This window comes from Tenrec ecaudatus (genome assembly GCF_050624435.1).
Source record: "Tenrec ecaudatus isolate mTenEca1 chromosome 6 unlocalized genomic scaffold, mTenEca1.hap1 SUPER_6_unloc_1, whole genome shotgun sequence".
Lineage (NCBI taxonomy): Eukaryota > Metazoa > Chordata > Mammalia > Afrosoricida > Tenrecidae > Tenrec > Tenrec ecaudatus.
This window is the reverse complement of record NW_027457605.1, coordinates 170837-197083: the sequence shown is the minus strand read 5'-3', so window position 1 is coordinate 197083 and position 26247 is coordinate 170837. Positions and strand designations below refer to the sequence as shown.

The 26247-nt window shown below is 38.6% G+C and overlaps 1 protein-coding gene across 6 annotated transcripts in view; it reads right to left on the bottom strand.

The window, feature by feature from the left end:
* LOC142435892 (thyrotropin-releasing hormone-degrading ectoenzyme-like) overlaps positions 1-26247 on the bottom strand; it is a 373691-nt gene that overhangs the window by 223293 nt on the left and 124151 nt on the right. For 5 of the 6 annotated variants that reach the window (XR_012781654.1, XM_075539940.1, XM_075539939.1 and 2 more), the window contains exon 2: positions 9567-9632. The exons of the other annotated variant lie outside the window; for it this stretch is intronic. Coding sequence is in view for 4 of the 5 variants with exons in the window: in XM_075539940.1 (XP_075396055.1) it covers positions 9567-9632 (66 nt within the window). In the remaining variant the exon portion in view is untranslated. The remainder of the gene's footprint in view (positions 1-9566; positions 9633-26247) is intronic. 6 annotated transcript variants of the gene reach the window in all.

Below are 26247 nucleotides of genomic sequence, written 5' to 3'. Positions count from 1 at the left end.
TTTTATGTATTAATTATAGATCAGACTCCAACATGCAGGCACACCAGCAGAAAGGCAGTTATTTCTATTTTGGGATGTGTACTGTGTTCCAGAACAACCTGACAGGGTCCTACACCTGTAAGTGAAATAGTGTGAAAGTAATAGTCTGTTGGGGTGCTCTGGAGTACTAAAATAGCCCTACTTCTCACTTTCACTGCGAGAGTGAAATATTACTCAGACATAAAATGTATCTATTGGTAAAACTGAAGTTTGGGAACTGCCTTTGCTGAATGCCCTGGTAAAGGACTTAGACCACTACAAGCTTACCAAACAGACATATTTGGTCTTGGCTGGCAAAATGCACTATTTCCTAGGAAACAAGAGGGCACTGACGTTAAGTCACGTCTATGACCATCACCGCCCCCACCCTACTCTTGCTCAGCACCCAGTGCAGGAGACTACAGGAAACGAAAATGCATTTTAATTGAGAGATATTGGATGTGCACAGCAAGGAAATCCTTGGTAAGATAAATATATATGGTGGCACAAATATAACAATTGTGAGTTTATCTCAGGACTAAGCAGTGTGGTGTTTGTTTGTTTGTCAGTTTCACAAAGACTCACTACGAGTCAAATTCAACTCAATGACAACACACTCAGAAGAACTGGGTAAGGAATTTGGCCCTTACCAGTCATCTGATAATATTAATGTATACCTTACAAGCATGTGCTCAGAAAACAGTATAAATCTTTAGAAAAATATACATGATGCAAAAAAGATCAGGATACATTAGAAACTTTATGAGCAAGCTCAAAAAAATACTATCTGGGTTGAACCTCTCTCTGTTCAACTTTACTTCCAAGAGAAGTCAAAATGTTCCAGAGGGCCAATGAAAGGAAATTATACGAATTAACCTAAAGGAGAAAAATGCTTGGATAAAAAAAAAATCACATCAATGTCAATGAGGGGAAGGGCAGAGTTGAGACCCAAAGCCCGTCTGTAGACAATTGGACTTCCCCTCACAGAAGGGTCACGAGGAAGAGATGAGCCAGTCAGTGTGCACATGCTTTTTCTCTAGTTCTTTAATGCTTCCTCCGTGACCCCCACTCCCCACTATTATGACCCCAATTCTACCTTACAAATCTGGCTAGACCAGAGCATGTACACTGGTACAGATAGGAGCTTGCAACACAGGGAAATCAGGACAGCTAACCCCCTCAGGACCAATAATGAGAGTAGTGATTCCAGGAAGGCAAGGGGAAGGTGGGGGAGAAAGGGGGAACCGATCACAATGGTCAACATATAACCCTCTCCCAGGGGGACAGACAACAAACAGAAAAGCAGGTGAAAGGAGATTGGTGTAAGACCTGAAAAAAAATGACAAATTATCAAAGGTTCATGAGGTAGGGCGTGTGGGAGAGGGAGGGAGGAAAATGAGCTGTTACCAAGGGCTCAAGTAGAAAGATAATGTTTTGAAAATGATGAAGGTAACTTATGTACTAATGTGCTTGACACAATGGATGCATGTGTGGATTGTGATAAGAGTTGTAAGAGCCCCCAGTAAAACTATTAAAATAACAACAAATTAAACACAAAAAGCACGGAGGAAAAAGTTGAAGTCGAAACTTTATACCTGAAAAAAACTAATTCCCCTCTGAGTTTAAGAGATTTCCTGAAGTTGTAAGGCCTAGCACATGTAGTTATGCAGCCATTTACTGAGATGCCAGGTTTGCTAGCAGCTAGCCCAGAAAATGGGCATACGACATTCATTCTCGCCATACCTCTATGTACAGACACTGACCTCAAGAGGAGAGGTTTGGAAAGACGTACAGGTAACACTTAAAAATACGCACTATCTCCACTTCTCTCCAATACCTACACATTCCATGACATCAGGACCTACGACTGCCTAGCAATGTAATCGAGACCAGAAGGTTCCGCCCCACATGTTCTAGATTGGTAAGGTTTCCTTGAACATTTTTACATTTATGGGCTTAAGGACACTTCTATAAGGACATTAAATTTCTTATATTCTCAGAGGCAATTTCTTTTCTTCAGTGCTAAAATCATACACACTATACTAGTTTATTATTTGTGTTCGTATTGTTAATGTGTGTGAGATACTTTCTGTCTTCTTTTTCCTTAGATTTCATAGTTCATCTTAATCAATTCTTGGCAAATAGCCACCTCAACTTTTCAGTTCTGTTCTTCAATTATACTAGCTTGGCAAAAAAACAATTCCAGATGAATTCAAGTATTTTTCTTCTCTAAACCCGCACTCGTGCAGCTGAACGTCACTGGAGAAAATCCTGTAATTAAGCAGATTCAGTCTATGATACGTTCATAATCACCCAGCTCAAAGAGGCAATCAGTAGTTAGTAGGTGTGCCTCTTTATTCTCAGACCTACATGCTCACATTTCACCTCTCATCCTCAGCTTTCCACTACAGACCCTTGCTCAAACAACACTGAAAAAAAGCACAATTAGAAAGGAGCTCCCTCATCTCCCCACTACCAGATTTTCAAGTTTATTGAAAGCATCTTTCTACTATAAAAATTAGTCCCTTCACCACCGCAAGGACCGAGATGCCAGTTTTCTCTTCTTGAGCACTACCAAATTCCTTTTCTTGTTAGTACAACGGGCTCCCATATTGAAGTAGTCAATAAAACAAAAGCTTTCTGTGAGTCCTTATATCCTTTATAGCAAATTACTTCACTTTTCTAATATCCTTCTTTTGCAATTTTTAAAAAGTATGCGCTTATACCCATTCCACTCAACCTAATAAAATTGCAGTCTTCCAAAAGAATACGTTTCCATTTTTCCCCTACTCCACATGTATCTTACATTTAACCTTGCTGCTCGCTTTCTTGTTGTTGAAACGTGTTTCTCTCCAGGCACTGGCGACACTGCACACTTGGTACTCTGCCTGCCTTGGCAGCTGCTCCATTTGGATCTGAGGTGGCCCTCCCTCTTCTCGGAACCCCCAACCGGTACAGTCCTTCCCGGTTGGTCCCAGGCCCTCAGACAGGAAACCGCAGAGGCGTCCTTGACTCTGTTCTCTCCCTCTGCTCCCACACCTCACTCTTCGTCCAATGTACGCCAAGTCCCCGCTAATTGTACCTTCAAAATACATTTTGAATATGTCCCTGCCTCTGCATACCTAATTATGCCATATCCAACCTTTCATCCTCTTTTACCAGATACTTAAATTCCCTTCTAATTTTATTAGCCAGTTACCGTAATGGTAGGCTGATTCTTTCAAGGCCACTGCAATATTTGCAGAAAGATAGAGAACATCCCAGTTTAAAACCCTTTAAGAACACCCCACTATACTTAGGATAAAATCCAATTTTCTCCACAAAGTCTATTTGGATACCCCATGACGGGCTCCTACCCGTACCTCTCCGACCTTGTCTTTTGTCCTTCCAACTTTTCTCAAGCACCTTAGCTTGCTTCCTTTGACATGCTCAATTTTTCTTACCTTTTGCACAAGCTCTTTCCTCTTCCTGATGATCTCCCCTCAGCCCTTTTATATCCCTCAGAACTTTGTGTATCATCCATTTTCTGAAGAAAGATCTTCTAAATACCCGATAAAGTTACCTCCTCTCACTCCCTCGTAGCATTTAACACAGTTAGTACCATATATTTGTCTTTGAATCCTTTATCATATTTTATGATTCATGGAAATGTATACTATACCTGCTCTATACAGCATGCACTAAATACTCACTACTTACCGTAAGTACATAACAAGAATGTATAGAATAAATGATATTTAATGGGTCATAAATATGGGCTGTAGAAATAACTAAGTATAGCTTTTAGTATAGGAAGAAAAACTATAATTTTGTTCTGTTAGCACAAAGTATTAACAGGCAATTTTTATATTTAAATGGTTAGTGTTCTTAAATGTTTTTAAAAATCACAGGTGGAGGCCTTGAGCCAACAAACAGATGGTGGCTATTGGAGATTGCTTACAAATGGAATCATATTGAGGAAAGCAAGTGATGCCACCATTTTTTGTCTTTAAAATATTTATTATGATTTACATGAAAGTTTCCAGAGCAAATTCATTTCTAATCCAGCAATGCATGCATGGGGAGTTCCCTGGCCCGGGGTTACAATTCTCACAAGGTGTCAGCACTTCACACATTCCTGCCTTGGTTTTCCTGTTTTCATTAGCCATGGTTTGCCCCCTTTCTGTTAGTTTACTGGAAACAATTCTGCTTGATTTTGCTTTTAGATAAATACTATCTGTTCAGGTGTATATACTTGATTTTTCTGAGGGGCATGTTAGTTTCACCCATGTGTTATTGTTCACACACCAGCTGAAAGGTGGTCTCAGGCTTGGCTTCAGGTCTGAGTTAAAAGAATGTCTGAAGGCCATAGCTTGCAGGACCCACACTCTCTTTGTTCAGCCAAGGTGAAGTTGTGTCTTTCTCAAGACAGACTTAGAAGGTAGAGGAGAGCTAAAGCACGATTACCATTGACCGAAAAGAGGTCTTTCAACACATTCGATCTTACTGTAAGTTTTCAAACACGTGACCAGGAGCAGTATTTACAGATTTCTTTTAAGTCACCAACTTACAAAATGTCATCTTTCATATGATTTTAGATATTTGATATCCCAGGGGAGAAGGATATTTTCAATATAAATGTTAATGTTCAGTATCTGTAGTGCATATGCATTTGTACAAAGTTTTGAAAAGGAGAGTAAAAGCTGCAATTTTAAGTGTATAAAACACAAGGCTAAAATCTTCATAAAAGTATAAATAAAATGAATGTGTTGTTTCTATTAGGTGCCATCAAATCAGTGCCAACCAATAGCGACCCGATTCACATACAATGAAACACTGCCCTGTCCTGGACCGTGCTCACCATTTCGCCTTGGTTTGTACCCAATGTTGCAGCCACTGAGTCAGTGCATCTCCTTGAGGACCTTCCTCTTTCCACCGGCCCTCTACTTTACCAAACATGATGTCAGTTTGTTTGTAAAAAGTATGTAAGGATCTAGGATGAACGCTTGAAGTCCTCATCTCTAAGGAGTACTTTGGGCGTACTTCTTGCAAAACAGACTTTTTAGTCCTTTTGGGAGCCTGTGGAACTTTCAAAAATGTTCTCACCATAATTCAGATGCATCAATTCTTTTTTGGTCTTACTTAAGCAATGTCCAAATTAAAAAAAGGAGAGAAAAGGGTGCATCTTTAATAGTAAAGGCTTTTTGGTTGATTACAAATAATTGTATCCTTACACAGAAACGCATTGCTACTGTATGGATTCCAATACCTAGCGACCGTCAGTGGGCACTGACGCCCTGTCCCGGTCAGTCCCATGGCTGCACTCCCTACAGGGGCAGACGGCCTTTCTTTCTCCTGAGAAGAAACTACGAGGTTTGAACTTTGGACTCTTCAGTTAGCACCGAAATGCTTAAGGCATGGCTCCATCCATATAGCTGCAGAGGTCACAGGAAAGCTTGCAGTTCAGAAGCACATGGTAAGGATTCCGTGTGTAAGCCTTCCAATAAACAAATTCAGTGACAAAAAGTAATCCCTTTTTATTTAGAGACATAAATAGCCATGGCTATTTAAGTTTTAAAAGTATTTGTTACACATGAAACTATTTTCACATCAAGCAATCTTTCAATAAAAATCAAATGTTTTTCTCTTTTACATGTTCATTAATCTTGCCTTTGTAATTTAACTTGTTAATAAATGCTAATTTGGTAAAGTCCAAATGGCTAGAACCAGTTGTGATGAATCGGTTTTGTAAGACTATCATAAGTATCATCACAAACAATGATTACCAAGCGGTAACTCTTTTCCCTATCACATATATAAAACTGTGCCGTATTTTAAATGAAACAGAGAGACATTTGAGCAGAAACGGTCCATGGCCATTCATTTTAGATTAAGTGTGACTGAGTCACCATCAGGACGGAAACACAAACCATCTCCACAGAAAGGACCTTAACTTTGACACACTGTGTCTGCTCTTCTATTACTATCTGAGTTTTCATTTTCGTGAAAACCCACATGCAGGGAGCAGTCTTTCACAACTGTAAGCCTGCAGGTCTCAAACAAAAGTCCTGCATACACATGCTAACAGACAGCAGCATCTCCCTGGAACACAAGTTACTGAGCATGCTTTGCTGCTAATACTCCCTGTAGCATCGTGCCTGTCATTACTTCAGGCCATCAGAATTTTATGAGCACAAACCAATAATAATGATATTTGGATTCAGAGATGATGAAACATGGAAACATGGAAACATGGAAAGGCTTGAAATATTAGAATGATATTGCTATGCTTTGCTACTGCATTATATACCAGCTATGGTTTCCTGAAGCAAACCTTCAAAGATGGGTACTTAAGAAGGTGTCCTGTCAGGTTAAAAGGAATATCATTGAGATAGAATATCCAGTAAAATTCACCAAGCACTGTTTAGTTTTTCGAAAACATAATTTAAGACAGATAAAGTCTTAACTATGAAAATGTAAATTATCCATAGCAAATCATGAAATGATTTTAGGTAACTAAAATCAAACAAATATATATGTCAAATATTGACAAAAAGAAATAAGTCACTATCAAAACTCTCCATCACAATAAATGCTGGTCTGATGGACTAAAATTAAGGTATTATATGCCCTAGAAGTCAAATGGAGTTAATATTCAGAACCTAAATCAAGCTTCAAGAAGAGCAGTGGCATATTTTTGCCCATCTATTCACATTTCTCCACATCAAATTATGAACACTAGTTTCACATGAAAGTCAAGTTGTCTAACTAGCAAATCAAATTAAATAAAATTTGGATTCAGAGATGATGAAACATGGAAAGGCTCTTAGAGATTATCTAGTTCAACTTTTGAATTGTAAACTTTGGAACCAGAGGATAAGGGAGATTTAGTGTTTTGCAGAAATCCCACCAATATTTTTTAAATAAATAAGACTATCATTTTTGCTCTGTATTCATTTCATTGTGTCATGCTTTCTGAAATATGTTTGCTATTATTTTGGGAAATGCAATCTTAAGAACAATATAGAGAGTGCACATTTGGAAAAATATAAGCAACCTACTTTAAATATATGTATGTTGTTTATAAGTGGTATATTAACTCAACAACAAAAGGATTCAATGTTTCTTCTCTCAAAATTTTACTGTCAAATATTACACGAAACTTCCAGAAAAGAAAAATTTAGGTATATAGAAAATTAACAGAAAATATCATTGTAATGTTTTTCATGTGTGGACCATGAAGACAAAGCTGCAAATACAAAAAATAAAACAACAGAGAATAAATAGAAGAGATAGACAGATAGACCGGCAGGCAGACAGATGGCAGAACAAGCTTGAGCATGCTCGAGTGAGACCAGAAGAGTAGGGAGGTGGAACGAAAAAAAAAAAAGGAAAAAACATACAATTTTAAATTTTATATTGCCTATAACTGTTAACATAATCTAGTGTCTATTTGCAAATGAAAAAATTCTATTTGTCAACAGAAAATAGTCATAGTTATTATGAAAAGAATTCATCGTTTGTCCAGCCGAGGTAAACCCTGACAGCCAGGCTTGGCTGTCTCAACAACATGCAAACCAATACTCCCCTGAGCCCCTTTGGAAAGGAAGCATATTAATATCAACTCTGACCCATCAGCATCATGACATGAAGTGTCTGTTCAGGAGGTCATCTTCAAAATGTATCCCATACATCTTCATGCTCAGGAGATGATAATTTATCACCCCGACATAGAGATCTACTGTACACTAATCCAAACTGCTGGTGATACACTAAATCAGTTTGAGTGATGAGTATAAATAAAGCTGAAAGTGAAGTACTGAAGGATACAAATCTATCTGACCAATGAGATGTCACAATGCAAATAAAATGCAATGTGGACAAACATAGAGCCCCTTACTTGAAAATTAAAGCCAAATCAAGTTTCAGAGGATAAGTAACACATTAAAACAAGTTTTATATCCAAGTTTAATGTAATGAGAATCAGATGAATAGTTTTTTTCAGATATACTTGATCTGAAGTCTATTAAATATACTTCAATATAAAAGGATATATTTAAAATGTACACATTTTGCATACTAAGGAAAATATGACAAAATAAAGCAAAAAAGGTTGCAAAATAATAATCCTTTCCAAATAAAATAACTATGATTATTCAATCTGCTGAGCAAATCTATACAGACAGATGAGAAAAAGAACAAAAACTGTACTCAGAAAATGATTTCACATCAACTAGCTACCAAGAAATCAAATTCAATTTGTATTGCTCTTATACAAGTTTAGATTTTTTCAAGAACTGTCATGCTACAACATCAATGGGGAAAACAAAGAAATGGCGGGAGAGAAGGACATTCCTCTGATATTCTTGGAGGGCGCTCCTCGAGAGGAGGGAGAAATCCAACTATGTGATCAGAACAGACCCTTTCTCCCCAACAAAATAGGTTCCATGGATTCAGCTCTTCTGAAGGTTTCCCTAATGGAAGGAGCTGAGTAAAGTAACTTCCAACCACTGCTGGAACAAATCTGTGAAAATATTTTCTAAGGGAAATTATTCTTCAGGAAATTTATAGTTTTGCTTTGTTGTGCTACGTATAACTAGCCTTGTCAAAACATAGTTAACTCTTGCTTTGTATTTTACCTTTAAAAATTGTAGGGGGTAAACATAGAATTATACTACTAAAATATGACCTGATCTCAGATGTAGTTTATTAAAATTTTAAAATGAAAGCTTACTAAGAACAGATAAGATTGATAGCTCTCTCTGTCTTAGCATAATTGTATTTCAGGTGAACATCAATTTACTTTAAAGGACACTTCTAAGTAGCAGAATGCATCATAAATAATTCATCAATCACAGCTGCTAGGAACATGATTTGCTCTAGCAGATTTCAATGGAGTAAAAGTTTTATTTTTCTGTATTTGTATTTACTTTAAAAGCCATTAAGAAGCCTCTTTTTCTAAGAAATTTACTCCTAAATCTCATACTTCCTACTGCAAATACATTTTGATAAAATTGTTTATATTCCTTTAATTTGTACAGCACTGTATTTTCTAATTAAAAAGAAAAATTTAAATGATCATCAGATAAATAACAATCTCTATCTATCTATCTATATATATATATATATATATATATATATATCAACAGCGGAGCAACAGAAACACAAAATACACGTAGCTGAAAATACTATTAAGATTTTTCTTCACAATATAATTTTCCTAAGGTTATTATCACTTCTTACCTTACATAAACTTATCAGTGGAGAAAAAAGAGAGAAGTAGGCATTCTAAATATTTTATATCAATTATTTGGGCTCTTACAATTTTAATTTAAAATGAAAATTAAACATATTCTCAATCACACAATACTTCAAGCTTATTCTGGTGCTATTGAGAACATGGTATTTATAAGTTTCATTTCTCATATTGAAAGATGATGCTAACCTTATACATCTTAAACTTTTCCATACCATTTAGTAATCTTATATCAGTAATTTCTTAAACTGTAAAACATCTGCATAGCATAAAATAAGAAAAATTTTAAGAGAAAACAAAGCAATTTACTTACTTGCAAACCCCTTTGAAACACTGAATGGCCCATAAAATTAGCCAGCATTCGAATTAAAGCAGCACCCTGTAGAAAACATATTTAAAAAATAAAAGAATTTGAACCTAGTGATATGATTCCAAAATTTTCTGACACCAATAAAACACAGTGTATTCTTGTAATTTATTTTAAAATATGCCTTAAACAAAAGCAAGAACACGTATACCACTTGGAAGAACTTTATTTGTTTTGTAGATCTGAAAGTTTTATGGATGCAATACTGATCGTTGCAGAATAGAAAATTCTTGGAAAGAATATCTCAGAACAATAATAAGCTATAATTTGGGTGAAATAAAAATCATACTGAGCCATCTACAAAGTAAATAAAAATTAGTTCCACTATAAGTTTATAAACTAATAAGGAAGATATGACATTAATAAGCATAATAAAGTATAAATGTAGAGTGACATAGCTACTGAATGCACCCCTGGCTCCATGCGGAATAGAATTGTTGTGGGACTGGAGACTTTGGAATACTGGCTAACAGTTCAAACTCTGCACCAGACTGCTGGCCTCAAACAGTGTGTCTGCCAATTACTGTCCAGGTATCCCTGGGACAACGATCTCAGTGCTCCTCTCATCTCACATTCCTTGTGTGCATATTTCATATGGCTGCTCCCAAGATTAAATTAATTAACAAATGCAAATTGTTTGAACAGAATCTTAAAAATACTAAGCACCATGTGTTAGGAACCCCGATAACTCCATGGTTAAGAGTTCAGCTAGTGATCAAAAGGTCAGTAGTTCAAACCTACTGGCTGCTCCATAGAGCACAGCCCTGCGCTCTGCTCACATCAGTATTGCCCATGGCTGTCAATTCAAACCAATTCAGAGCAACTCTGCAGGCTGGGGCAGAGCTGCCGCACAGGGTTTCCAATGTTAAGAATTTCACGGAAGTAGATTGATGCCTCTTTGCTGCATTAAGCAGCTGGTGAGTTCACACTGCTGATTTTTCAGTTAACATTCAAGCAGCCTAAGAAACCCAATGGGACAAGTCTGCGTTGTTCTCAGAGTCGCTATGAGTAAGAATCCACTGCATGACACGTATAAACAACGTATATGGGTGTTAGTTATTAATATTATATCACCTCACTACATAAGTTTTGTGCTAGATCTTTGAGAAGCAATGTTTACTCAAATACAGATAAAACAATGTAAGTATAACTAATGTGGTTAATATGAATACTTAGCAAGTCAGGGAAAATACTACGGGTGTCTGCCTACTCACATTAAGTATCATTACTATAACAGAACAAAATCTGGACAAAAAGGTAGGCACGTAGTCAACGTGATGTTGCAAGTAATGATGGATGGCTAAAGCCAGATGAACAGAAACCAACAACAGAAACAAAAGTAGAAAGGGAAAATAGTAAATTAGCTACAGCATTCAAATTGCTTTGAGCTAACAATCTTTGTAAATCAAAGAAATACTTGTCCACCAATGTCCATTGCAGTGTTATCCACAATAACCAAAAGATAGAAACAAGGAAAACGGATATGTCCATCAACAGAGAAATAGACAAATACCATGTGATACAGACATTCATTGAGTTGTAACTCATAAAGAAAAAGTCCTGATGTGTGCTATGATATGTATGAAACATGAAAAGACTTGCTATATGGATTACATGAATAAAAAGAATATGTATAAACAAGTTATATAAAATATCAAGGAGATGGGTTAATTAGGAGGCCCAATGTTCATCTGCTACTGTAATACTTTATAAATAAATATACGTGTAGAGCTCTAGTACCCTGTCATTGCATATAAATGTAATTATATATATACATGCCTGTATAGCTATCCAAGTTTTCAAAGCTAGTAAGTGATAGAGCTAGGGACCCAGGAAGTCTGATCTAGTCTAAATATCTACATAGGAAAACACTAAAGACCCGGCTATTGACAGCTAACATTACCTATATGGAGTCATCTAGTAAATAGCAAAAAAATTATTCACCATAACTTTCACACAAAAAAGCAGAGACTAGATAAGTGGATATTAATTCATGCGTTACTTGTAAAGCTTTCTGCTATCAGAAAGCACAAGATCATTGTTTACAATAATTTCATAAAACAACAAATTATTTCAGTTATTTTGAAATGAAATATATATATATATATATAAAATGCTGCTCAGGTCACAGGTAATATATAAGAAAATTAGTTTACATATCTTTTATCCCCCCCTGGCCTTTCCTTCCCTCTGTTAAAGAGTCATTTCGTACTGAATAGGCCTTCGGCTCACACAGAGGTAACAAAGAATGTACAAATGGTTAACAGGGCTAGAATTGAAGACAACATTCTTACTGTAGATTTTGGAAACAGCAAATAAATTCATAGAAAACCTCCTAGTTTCCTCAAAATGTATCTTATACTGAACATTTTTCTACCCCAGCAACGAATGGTTACATTCAGCGATTTAACACACATCATTTGAGAAAGATTGTGAAGCAGGGAGGTACAGAGCCATGCGAGTCCTGATATTACGTTACTTTACCGTATGTTTTACACTTTGATAAGAAGTGGGAGGCATATTATATTACTTTAGTAGATAAAATGATAAATTGATAAAATACATGAAAAGAACCACCCACATACAGGGCTTCAAATTAAGGTACACCTGCGATATCACTGTAGGCTTGTCTACCTCTTTTAGAGACCATTCATTCAAGCATTAGGTTTAAAATTAAGTAATCACTTTGTCAATACTGCTAGCTGTCAGTTTCTTGTACTGTGGTAGATTGCAGGTTGCTGTACTGCTAGAAGATGGGTCAAATACCAGTAGGATCACCTGAGGTGAGAAGTTTTCAACAGTTTCCAGACTAGGAATAGGCTATAAAGAAGAAATCAGCTCTCAACTTCTAAGGGATTCGCTGTGGAATACCTTATAAATAGTAGCAGAGCATTGTGAGATACACCGCAAACCTTATGATTAGTAGGGGGATATTCACAGATATAGCAGAAGATGATGAGCCACTCAAGTTAGAAGTCACTCAAAATATGCCTTGAAGAGCTGCCTTCTCAAAAGTACAGCTGAGCATAATAATGGAGATGGAGTGCAGCCTGCAAGACTAGTAGCTGCTGAAGCGTGACTCACAATGAGGAGCAGAAGCTGCAAATATGTATTAATAACCCTAATATGAGATGTGTGATGTTGTTTGAATCTAGGAAAATTGTGAGTTCTCAGAAATCAAATGGAAAGCAAAAGGATGGATATCCTAGCCATTAGTCACCAGAAATGGTTTAGCATTGACCATTCTGAATCAATCCTACAATTTACCACGTTAAGATGTCAAATTCAAAGGCAATGACATGTATATTGTAAAAAGAGGATTTTTACATCATGACCAAGTGGGATTCATACCAGGGATGATGGGATGGTTCAATATTTGAAAAATAATGCATGTAAAGCACCATGTTAACAAGAAAAAGGATAAGAAGCATGTGATTAAATCAGCTGATTCAGAAAAAGCATTTGATAATATAATATCCAACACCCATTCCTAATAAAAACTTTCAAGAAGACAGAGGGGAAAAGTCTCAATATAGTAAAAGCCATATACAAAAATCCTATAGCCAATACTACACTCAATAGAGAAAAGCTGAAAATATTTCCTCTGAATATGGGAACCTGACAAGGATGTCCTTTATCGCCACTTTTATTCAACACTGTGCTAGACATCCTAGCCTATTAATACCCTAAGACAACAGCGAGAAATAAGGGAGTGCACGTGGCTAAACTAGAAGTGAAACTGTCGCTATTTATAGGTAATGTGATTTTATATATTGAGAATCACAAGAGTCCACAATAGGATATTGAAAACAACAGAGCAGTTTAGTGGTATAGCAGGATACAAGATTAACAAGCAGAAATCAATGGGATTCCTATATTCCAGTGGGGGCAACACCAAGAAAGATTTCAGGGCAACAATATCATTCACAGTAGCCGCACAGAACCTGGTTACCTAGCAATAAATCTAATAAAAAAATAAAAGATCTGTATGAAGAAAACTACAGATTACTCCAAAGGACTAAAGGGGATCTACAAAAATGGAAGGATACCCATATTCATGGATTGGAAGACTCAATATTGTGAAAATATCAGTATTACCTAAAGCAATCTACAGATTCAGTGCAATCCCGATCCAAATCCCAGCATCATTCTTCAAAGAAATGGAAAAAAATTATTACCAACTTCATTTGGAGAGGAAAACAGCCCAGGATAAGCTAAGAAGTCCAAAAAAAAAAAAAAAGAAATTAGGTGGTCTTGAATTCCCTGACCTCAAAACCAGTACCAGCTGTCAAAGCAGTCTGGTACTGGTATAATGACAGAAACACCCACCAAAGATCAGGACAGAAAACACAGAAGTAAAAACATTTGCATACAGGCAACTGATTTTTGACAATGGTCCAAAAGGCTTTAATTGGGAAGCTGATACCCTCTTGAATAAACAGTGCTGAAACATTGGCTATGCACCTGCAGAGAATGAAACAAGGCCCATATCTCACCACATGCACAAGGATAAGCTCAAGGTTGATAAAAGACCTGAATGTAAATCCCAAAGCTATCAGGGTCATTCAGGAGACAATTGGGGGCAATTGTAAAGTGCCCTAGGGCAGGGAATATATGGGCTATCAGAGATAACAAACCAATCACAATCCATGGAAGACAAAATAGATGAGTGGGACCTATTAACAATTAAACACTTATGTACATCAAAAGACTTCCTTAAGAGAAGGGGGAAGGGAGACTCCAGATAGGGCAAGATATGACAAAATAACAATCTATAAATTATCAAGGGCTCATGAGGGAGGGGAGAGCAGGGAGGGAGGGGGAAAAAAGAGGACCTGATGCAAAGGGCTTAAGTGGAGAGCAAATGCTTTGAGAATGATTGGGGCAGGGAATGTATGGATGTGCTTTATACAATTGATGTATGTATATGTATGGATTGTGATAAGAGTTCTATGAGCCCCTAATAAAATGTAAAAAAAAAAAACTTCCTTAAAAGAGTAAAGAGAGAGCCCACATACTGGGAAAAGATATTTAGTAATGACGCAACAAACAAATGACTAATTACTAAAATCTACAGTATGTAAAAATCTACAACAATAAAAAAACAACAACTAATGATCCCCTGTGAAGGTGAGCAAGAACCAAGGATGACATTCAAAAGGCTAATAAACACCTGAGGAATGCTCTCTGGTCACTAGCCATCAGATAGCCCAATAAAGTAAGTAAAAACAAACAAACAAATAAAACAAAGCCAAAACAATCATAAGATACCACCTAACACCCAAAACTACTGACCAATTAAAAAAAAAAAAAGAACAAAAAGACTGAGAACAACAAATGCTGGAGAGGGTGTGGTGAGATTGGAACTCTGATCCACTGCTGGTGGGCTTGTAGATAAGTACAGCCACTGTCAAGGTGATATGATGACACCTAACACAGATGATTAACAGACAACACATAGCAATAGCAAATACATTCTAGTAATATGTCATTGTGGTAAGGTGTAGACAATGTAACTCATCATAAAAGTGTCTGAATTGTTTCTTTGAAGTAACTTACCATATTCATACCTGCTATTACTTCTGCATCATAATTATGTGATATGATAAACCATAATGAATAAAAACCAATTGTGAAAAAACCAAACAAGTGAAAAATGATATGATCCAGCAATACCATTACTGGGCATATACCCAACGCAAACAAGAAGCAGATTACAACAGACGTTTGGGCCCCCGTTTCCATGGCAGCATAGTTCACTATAGCAAGAATCTGGAAACAGCTAAATTCCTACCAGTAGATGATTGGATAAAGAAACACGGGTATATACAAACAATGGAACCATACACATCCCAAAAAAACAGCTGTGAATCCATGACACACCTTCAGATGTGGAAGGAGCTGGAAGTCAGTCTGCTGAGTGAAATTAGTCTGCACGCATGGACGAGCCCTTTATGAGACCGCGGCTGGAGGAAAAAGCATCAAAGTTCACACTTGTGGGACTCTCATCTATTGGCTGAGGGCCATACAGTCTGGTAGAGAGGCTGACCGGTGCCAACGAACCGTACACCCTCTGTTCTAGATTTCCTAAGGTCACCAGGCTTGAGGCTGCCTCACCTCAGCTGGGATCAACGGGTCAAGAGGGTAGAGGTGTCTAATAAGAAGCTGACATGTTCATCTTTGATGAGGTCCCCCTCCCCCCCAGGGCCGGGTAGACAGCCCTATCAGAGAGAGCAGACATACACATGGGAAAACAATGTAAGGGAACAAACAACGCAAGGGAAAGGGAGCAAACATAACCCGGGAACACAAGCCATACCTGTCGGTAGGGAAAGCGAGAGGCCTGACTTCCCGGTGTGGGAAAGAATGAGTGGAAATGCTTTGGGGGACAGTCGGCAGGGTGGGGGGGGGGAGGGGGGAAGTGCCTTTGCCAGTATGCACTGGATGGACCACATTGACCAGGGTTCTGAATGCATCTCGGGACCCTGGCCAAGGCCTGAGGTGCACGGGACACTGAATCCTGGATCTTTCAAGTAGATAAAACCATGATAAATGAAGAAAAGATGGAAGTGGTCAAGGATTTCATCTTCCTTAGATCAATGTTCATGGAACTGCTGTCAAGAAGTGAAGAGACATACTGCACAGGACAAACTTGCGGCAGAAACCTCTTCAAATGGGGATGAGTAAGAACATCACTTTGAAAATCAAGGGCACCTGACTCCAGTCCTGGTATTTCCAGTGGCCTCATAGGCAGGGGAAGTTCGGCGCTGAGTAAGGAAAGCCAAAGCACGGGGGCACTTGAGAGAGGCTGTGGAAGGTAGCCCGCAGTACCAGAAAAAGGAGGAGGGATCGCTTAGAAGAAGTGCATTGAAAATGTTCCAAAGAAGTGAGGTTGGCAAGACATTTCTAATGGACTTTGATCTTGCTATCAAGAGCTAAGTCCTGGAAGAGGTCACCGTATGCATGGTAGAAAGGCAAAACCAAACAGACGGAAAGACCCTTGCCAACCAGGATGCAGACTGCCTGCAACCATGGGCTCCAACCTCCGAATGGTGGCTGGGCGACGTCCAGGCTGGGGGTAAGTACGATAGACTCTATTCCATGGCGCCTAACACGGACAATAACAGTAATAACCGCCTACCTGATGCTTTACAAATAGCACCCAAAACAGAAACTGCTGCCATCAACATGCTTCACCGGGGAAAAGGTTAAAATCTATCTACAGTAGAACCCGGTACTCGACTGCATCAGTGAGCGACATAATTGGATTTTGATGCGAAATGTAGAGAGCATTTTGCATCAGAGCTCAAACAAAACATCAGAACCTGACCCGACGCACGTGATTTTTGTAAAGGAAGTAGTTCGTGGTTCGGTCACGTGCGTTAGCTGGCATTGTCAGTCTAGGCCTTGTTTAAACCTTTTGCGGCTGCGTTCCAAGCGTTTTTGCTATTCTTTTCTTAGTTTTCGTGGCTTTCTGTACTGTTTTTAGATAATAAAAAAAACATGGGTTCAAAAAAAAGAGTATTTTGAAAAGAATTATCATGATAAGGAACTGGTTAACCTTGTTATTGATATTGTTGATGATAATTTAGTAAACCCTTTTAGAAAACAGATAAGGAAATGCCAACCACAGACCATATTAAACAGAATATGTTTTTCTTTTTTTAAGAAAGCCAGCCAGGTCCTAGTAAAAAAAAAGGCAAAGAAGGGAAAACACCTCAAAAGCAGCTCCCAGTTGATTTGCCCAAACAGTGACTCTCTCTCCACATCCGTGTCCACAGATCCAGATCCTCATCAATCTCAAGGTGTGGGTCAGACTGTAGTTGTTAGAAACTTTTAAATGTTGTGTTTCTTGTTTAAATTATATAATTTAACTCTGAACGCATTCACTTTGAAATTTCTGTGTAATGTTTGATATAAAAAGGTAAGGTTAAGGTAAACACTTGGTGGTCAAGAACAGATTAATCCATGCTCAGTTGTCTCTTGTGGGAAAAACTGAATCAGAGCTCGACTGCATCGCATCGTGATGCTCCTCCTATAACTGATTAGCGTCAAGGTCCGGGGTTCTACTGTACAGAGATAGGTACGACTGGGAAGAAAGGAGTTATTTTCCTTTTTTTAATCCAAGGCCTTGGGTTTCACCAAAATAATATCAACACCCTTCAAATCATTGAAGGTTGTCAGTTGCCAGGAACCATCCTGTTTGTCTTTTTAACTTTGTTACAAATGCTTGATGGTTCATCTGCTTGAATTAGTCTGTGTAAACTAACTCCAATAAATGTAAATATGTGCCTCTATAAATATTTTGCCCATTAAAAGTCACTGATAAAAAGATAGTTTTGAAAGTAAAATATCCACTAATATCCTATAGTTGAATATGTAATATCTACTGTTATATATGGAACCCTGGTGGCATAGAGGTTTTGTGTTTGGCTGTTAACTGCATAGTTAACAGTTCAAAACCACTAATTACTGCTCAGGGTCAAAATGAGGCTTTCTGCTCCAATAAAGTGTTACAGCTTCAGAAGCCACATGAGCAGTTCCACCCTGTCCTACACAGTTGCTGTGAGTCTGAACCAACTCAATGGGAGTGAGCCTATATAGAGATTTGATTGTATACGTATAATAGATTATCTTCTAAGTGAGATAAATTCAAGGCTTGATTTGCAATCATTGGCTTTCAGAGTACAAGGTTGGCAGTTCAAACCCAGCAGCCATTCCCCAGGAGACAGATGAGGTTACCTGCTCCTGTAAAAATTCATAGCCTGGGAAACTCAATAGAGGGTGCCCCTGTTGCAATTAACTTAATAACATGGATTTATTTTTTCTGGGCAGAATATCAAATGATACAGGAAGCATAAAAAGAAGATAGAAGGTACACAGACTCAACATAAGAGAAATAATGGTTTGGTTTCAATCATTTAGAGGTAGAGTATGACCAAGAACTGATTGTACTGAAGGCAGAAGCACTGAAGACACGGGTGAAACCCAGGCTCCTGGGAGCTGAAAAGACACCGATCAAAATATGTTTGCAAATCACCTAACTCTGGAAGTCCTTACTGCATATACTCGTGTAGAAGCCGAGCTTCTCAGCACATTTTTAATGCCGTTTTTGTGGTAAAATTAGGTACCTTGCTGGATATTCAGGTCAGCTTATACTTGCGTATATACGGTTCCAGTCTGTGCCAAGAATCTGGTAGTGAGCTAACTAGCCAAAGTACAGGAAGAAATATGTATCTGCCATAAGAGTAAACAATTCTAAAGAATGTAAAATTGAATGTAGAATGTAGAAATTAACAAAAAATATAATTAATATCACTTTCAAGAAAATGGTTGCCAAAGATCATTTGAAAATAGAGGTTTACATTGACAGGGGGCTACCAGAAATTCAAGCCAGCTTCAGAAGACGATGGGGAACCAGGCCTATTGTTGCTGATAATATATGGATCTTGGGCTGGAAACAGAAGACCAGAAAGATGTTTACATGTAGCAAAGATGGCTAGGTGGATCATAGAAAACTACAGATGACATTGTGAAGAAGGAGCCTGAAAACATTTATTGGTGCTCATGCAGAACCAGTACAAGGACCAAAAGGCAGCATTCATAAAGAACAAGGGAGTATGGGTTGATTTCAACAGGAGCGGCATATGTTGGGTGCGCAACCTTTTACTGGATTTATTCAATCTGTATGTTGCGCAAATAATCTGAGAAGATGGACTAGATGGAAGAAAATTTCAGCATCAGGATTAGAGAAAGGCAGATTAACCACCCACGGTATGCACACAGTCTAGCTTCAGGAAGTGATGGGGACTTGAGTCACTTGCTAATGAATATTAACCACTGCGACCTTCAGTAGTATAGACTGCAACTGAATGCAAAAGAAACAAGAACCCTTACAGTAGTACCAATAAACCACATCACAATAAATGAAAAGACGATCAGTGTTATCAATGATCTTATTTTCCTGGGATACCAAATCAAAGCTCATAGAAAGGGAAGCCAAGAAATTAAATAATAAACCAAATGAGGCAAATCTGATTCAAAGTTTGCATTAAAATGAGAAAGAGCCAAGATGTCAGTTAGAGGACTAAGACAAACCTCCCTTAAGCCACGGTGTTTCAGTCGGCTCGTGTGCCTGTGGAAGGTGGACAATGAATAGAGAAAGCAGAAGAACAATGGCTGGATTGGGGTTATGATGATGAAAAATGTTGACGGTATCATGAAATTCCAGAAGAAAAGACTCTCTTAGATCAAGTACAGCCAGATGCTCTTTAGAATTGAGAGCGGCAAGCGAAATCTGCTACACTTTGGACCTGTTGTCAGGAGACAGAAGTGTCTGGAAAAGGACACGATGCTGGTAAAGGGGAGGGACAGTTGTAAAGGATGGATTGACCTGTGGCTGCAAGAGGGAGCTCAAACAGAACAGCGGGGAGGCTGGCGCAGGGCTCCTGAGTCTTTCATTCTGTTGTTCCGGAGTTGCTGTGACCAGGAAGGGACTCAATAGAAGCTAACAACAACCAGTGACTTGAACAAATATAAATAAGCCTTCAAGAAGGCATCTATATCCATGCAAAATTCTCGGCCTGTGGCGCTCTGGATTGTGAACAGTTACCCCCAGCCACACATATTGCCCTGGACTCGGTCTATTCACCGCAACACAAGCTTAAATACAATGGTAGCCTGGTCCTCCGAGGAAGGCATCCCCTCTATAAGTCGTCTCCTACCAGTTGCGATTTTGACAAGAGAACTGTAAGAACTGCCTACATCCTCAGCCTGCCCGGGACAGACTGCTGTAGCCGATCATGAGAAGCAAGAAAGTATTTCTATTCCTTGTGATGCAGATTGTTTCCCGTACAACGAGAATTTTAAAGCCATGCCATACTCAGCTCCCAGGATATCCACTGAAGATGTGTCTGGGAAAAGTTTCTTTTACCACCAAAATTCTTCAAAATTTTATTCACAAATCAATAAATGATGAGCCGGACAAGTCAGAAATTTTATGAGTCTTCTGATATATTTTTCCTCCCACAAGTTTGACCATTTTTTCCCTTTCTTTTGTGCCCTCCTCCTTATTTCTGCACACTTGTGTAAGCTCATGAAATGTAAGCATTTATGATTCAATCTTGGGACCAGGTTAGAATTCCCTTTAGGACCTATCATTTCTGCTCCTTGAATTTCCTTGACAAGCTTCCCTCCTATACATTTCCAATCTAATCGGCCCACCCCAAGGCTGTAAACTGTCAGCTTTGCGGCACATCTCACCAGGCCATCTGGGGAGCGGGACTTAAAATATCCAGCAGTCAACTCAAACTTCCCTTCAGAGCAGAATCCCCGTCTTCAGATGATTTAAGTGTTTCCCTCCAGGTAATGACGACTTGGTCTCTTGACAGGCTATAAAAACGATCAATTTCCCATCATCTAATGATGAAGAAAATCCTTTCTAATCATAAGGAATGTGCTCCTTTTCTGTCTGGGTTGTTGGAGCCCTGTTCTAACAGGAAATAGAGACTAGAAATATCAATATTTTAAAAGTTACATACTATCACCACTCCGTTAATTGTGGCTTAATTAACTTCTAGACCACATGTCTACATTGCGCACTTGGGCATTTTAACGTCTCCAGAGTAGCATGCACTCTTCTATATTTAATGTAACCTTTTCTTTCCAACGCAAAAATGTAAACATCCCTATTTCATAGAGTTTTATACCCCGATAGGCTCGCCAACTGTCTCAGGAGGCCAGCACGTGATCAGCACCCGCTATGAGGAGCTACTGGGAGCGTTTATTAACCACCACAGTCTTTGTCACGATTCCATAAAGCGTGTGTTCACCAAGGAAGTAGTGTTTACACACTGTACTTTATATTCAGAAGCCAAGTTCCTGCCCCAACATTAGAAAGTGAACCTTTAGGAAGCCTAAGAAGCTCAGGGGGATAATGTACTTGTTTCTGTAAGATTCTTGAAAGCTTCCAATTAATTCGTGCACATTCACCACTGTGTTAGCTAAACACAGGTTCAGGGAAATAGTGGGGGGCGGGAAATGACTTTTATGGGTTCTTTTTTTTCCAGGTTTCAAAAAGAATAATATACAACACTTTGCTTATGAAATATTGATCATGTAGTAATTTTTATACCTTGAGTATTCCTTTTCAGATGTCTTCATAAAATTAATTTTATTCCACATTATACAAAATTGCATGCATGTCAGTCTTGCAGGCATTCAATAATTCCAGGGAAGGCGCTGTGTCCTCGTGCCCCCATTGCCCCCATCCCCAGCGCCTACTCAGTAAGGCTGCGCTCCCTTAGGGTATTAATTAGGGGAGAGAGAAAGAACCAGTACCTATGGACATCGCCACTACTCTGAGCTCTTGCAAACTGGATACTCAGCTGGGCTACAGAGTTTATTTCTTCACTGGTATACTTCGGTGTTAAGAGAGAGCTTCTCATTTATTCTTTTAGTGATGCTTATTAAGCAAGGTAGTATGCCTATTATCCTGTAGAATATAAATGAAGATGTCACAAGTCTCTGTCCTCATGGTTCTCAGGAGCCTATGTCAAAAAAAGAGAAGCTGCAAAACAGTATGAGGACCAGGTAATATGGCAGGAACCAGATCAAATACAGGGATACACATGGTATACAACTAAAAAGGAGGTGGATCAAGGAAAAAAATAACAATAATAATAAAAAGAAATGGGTAGCTGGGGCACAGGGTACTAACCTACCCAAGGGGAGGGTATTGCTTATATCTCCACAGGGAAAGAAGGACCACACTTCAACCCAAGCTGCAAGATGTGAATGCAACATGCCAGCATGGAGTAGGGAACCAGTGGAGAGGACTGGGGGGCCGGCCTCAATCCCAACTACTAAGTGGACACCTGCCCCTCCCCCAGAAGAATTTATTTCAAAAGACAGCATTGAATATGCAGCTCCTTGAGACGGACATATCTGGTCAGAGCACACAGAAGCAGATGAAAGGGGAGGAAGAGAGAGTGGAGCACATCCTGAGCCACCAGGCCTTGAGGACGATGACCCCAATTAGAGCAGAATGTTCACAGAGAGGACCACATGGCCAGCCCCACTATGAGACATGACGCCCCTCACTGACCCATGGCCCTACAGGGCACAACACCGGAGACACAGTGTGTGAATTGCACCCGAACTGATCCCTCCATACCGAGGCAAAACACTAAGGAGGTGTAACAGAACATCAAGGTAATGGAGTGGCGAGATCCCCAGTGAATGGTGGACTTTGGGGCCAGGGCGCGGTGCCCCAACAGACTGGACTGGAAAACACTCGTAAAGGCCAACAAATGATCCTTGAACTAACTACAAGCTTTTTTTTGTTGTGTTTTGTTTGTCATTGTTTTGTTGTATATTGTTGCTTGGTTTTGCTCTGTCTTGTTTTTGTGCATGTTATTATCTCTGAAGGTCTGTCTAAGATAGGCTGGATGAACAATCTGGAGGAGAAAACAATGGGACCGACAGTTCCAGGGGACATGGGAGAGGGGAAGGGGCAGGGAAGGAAGTGATGTTAACAAACCCAAGGGCAAGGGAACAACAAGTAATCCAAATTGGTGGTGAGGAGGGTGTGGGAGGCCTGGTAAGGCATGATCAAGGGTAATGTAACAAAGAGGAATTGCTGAAACCCTGATGGGGTCTGAGCATGAAAGTGGGACAGGAGGAAAGTCAAGGGAAATAGAGGAAAGAGCTGGGGGTCAAAGGGCATTTATAGAGGTCTAGTTAAATACATGTGCATATGCAAATATATTTATGTATGAGGATGGGGAAATAGATCTATATGCATATATTCATAGGTTTAGTATTATGGTAGAAGAAGGACATTGGACCTCCACTCAACTACTCCCTCAATGCAAGAATACTTTCTTCTATTAAATTGGCATTCTATGATGCTCACCTTCCCGACACAACCGCTGAAGACAAAGAGGGTAAACAAGCAAATATGGTGAAGAAAGCTGATGGTGGCCAGCTATCAAAAGATAAAGCGTCTGGAGTCTTAAAGGCTTGAAGGTAAACAAGCAGTCATCTAGCTCAGAAGCAACAAAGCCCACATGGAAGCACAGCAGCCTGTACGATCATGAGGTGTCAAAGGGATCAGGTATAAGGCATCATCAGAACAAAAAATCTTACCATAGTGAATGAGGGGGGGGTGGAGTGCAGAGTGGAGACCCAAAACACATTTGCAGGCCACTGGACATTCCCTTGCAGAGGGGTCTCAGAGAGGAAACAAGTCAGTCAGGGTGCGATGTAGCAAGATGAAACATACAACTTTCCTCAAGTTCCTAAATGTTTCCTCCCCCGCACTATCATGATCCGAATTCTCCCTTGCAAGTCTGGCTTGACCAGAGGATGTACACTGGTACAAATAGGAACTGGAAACACAGGGAATCCAGGGTGGATGGTCCCTTCAGGACCAGTGGTGTGAGTGGTGATACTGGGAGTGTAGAGGGAGGGTGAGTTGGAAAGAGGGAACCAATTACTAGGATCTACATGTTACCTCCTCCCTGGGGGATGGACAACAGAAAAGTGTGTGAAGGGAGACATCGGACAGGGCAAGATATGACAAAAATAATAATTTATAAATTATCAAGGTTTCATGAGGGAGGGCGGAGTGGGGATGGACGGGAAAAATGAGGACCTGATGTCAGGGACTTAAGTGGAGAACAAATGTTTTGAGAATGATGAGGGCAATGAATGTACAAATGTGTTTTACACAATTGATGTATGTATGGATTGTGATAAGATATGTATGAGCCCCTAATAAAAATATTTTTAAAAAGTTTAATCTCCCCCCCCAAATAAAGCACTGCTTGTTCTAACAACTATAGAAAGGCATTTTAACCATCCTCTTCTCTATACCTTAAAAACTCAAGGAATCACCTGTGATAGTTTTAAATTTTAAAAATTCACCAGAGGCTATTCAAAGACATTAATAATAGAAGATCTTAATGCCCCAGGGGATGGTCCATAAGACTCTCTACCACAAAATCACATGAAGATTCTGCATGGCACCCAAAAGCTGATTTGTAAAAACAACAAACATAGATCCAGGAATGAGTTTTGGGTTTATATTAAATATTGGATCCAACTTAAGTACAATTAATTCTTACTTCATGACCCTGCCCAATGGAAGAAAACCCAGAAGTTATGGTAGCTATAGAAGAGTATGGTGAAGAAATTATATGGTGCCTGGGTGTCATATGAAAATGCTTCTTAAAGGCTTGTTTCCACAGAGGCATCCATCTAAGTGAGATGTCACTAAGAGAACATGGAAGAAGCACACCACCATCAGTGGCTGATGGATTTAAAAATCATATAATCCAAAGTCAAAGGGAGGAATAGTATCAGAGCCTAAATTGTGAGAATCAGGTTTGCAGAAGGCTGTGGATGTCAGAAGGAGTCCAAGATACATTTGTGGGATCTACATAGAAAATAAGCCTCAGGTTATTTCCTTTTATCCACATTAGAGGGACAGGTCAAAGATAAAAGAGAGGGTTTTCTGTTTGTTCATATTTTGGTTTAAGATGTGTTTTGTCATTGGAGGTGTCCCTCTTGAATATTTGTCATTATGGTCATTGTTTTTCAGTACACGGAACTTACAGGGACAGAAAGTATAATAAGGGTTTATGGGGGTAGAGTGGTAATGGGGGTGGGAGGATACAAGGAGTTCAAGAAAAAAAAGGATGCTTTGAAACTGTGGTAGCATTTGTACAATATTGCTTGATGTAACTGAACTATGGAATGATATGATATCTGTAATAATGACCAATATAATTGCCTATATAAAAGAATATAAGTATATAAAAACTTTTAAAACAATGCTCATAAGAACTTTATTTATATTGCTTTGTACTGGAAACAACCCAAGTACTCACTAACAGATGAATAAATAATAACAGGGTGATATTTCCATCCAACTAAATACTACATAACAATAAATGGAATTAACAGGATGATACTTCCATACAACTAAATACTATACAACAATAAATGGAATTAACAATCAATATGTACAAAAGTATATGTAAATCTAGACAGTTGTACTTAAAATAAAAGAATGTATGCTGCATGATTTCATTTATATACAAGTGTAGATAATGAAAACTAATATATAGCGATGAATAGAATTAAAAATAATAGGGTGGGAGGAAATTACAATGAAGCAATAGAAATTTTTTGAAGATAATCGATTCATTTTCTTAGTTATGATATGCACATGACTTTATACAATGTTAAAACATCAAATTCTACATTTTAAATATTTCAGTAACAAATATTCCTTTGCTCCATTCTCAAGAAGAAAATATTAATTCACAATATCTGAAATTAATTTAATTTAAAAATTGAATTTTAATGAGGCTGCGTCAATTAAAATATGCAAGCACAATTTTTCAATGCCTTGAAAACAGAAAAATATTCAAATATTTTGGAAGCTAATTTACTTGGGAATTCTAAGAAAATCCTGGATTGTCTGCATAGTAATCTAATACCAAAAACTTAATTATCAGAAGCTGATAGGGAACGTTTATTTTAGACTAATGTGATGGTTATTTTTGTATGTCAGTTTAAGTAGTCTATAGCGCCTGAGTCAACCAATAATCTTATTTTG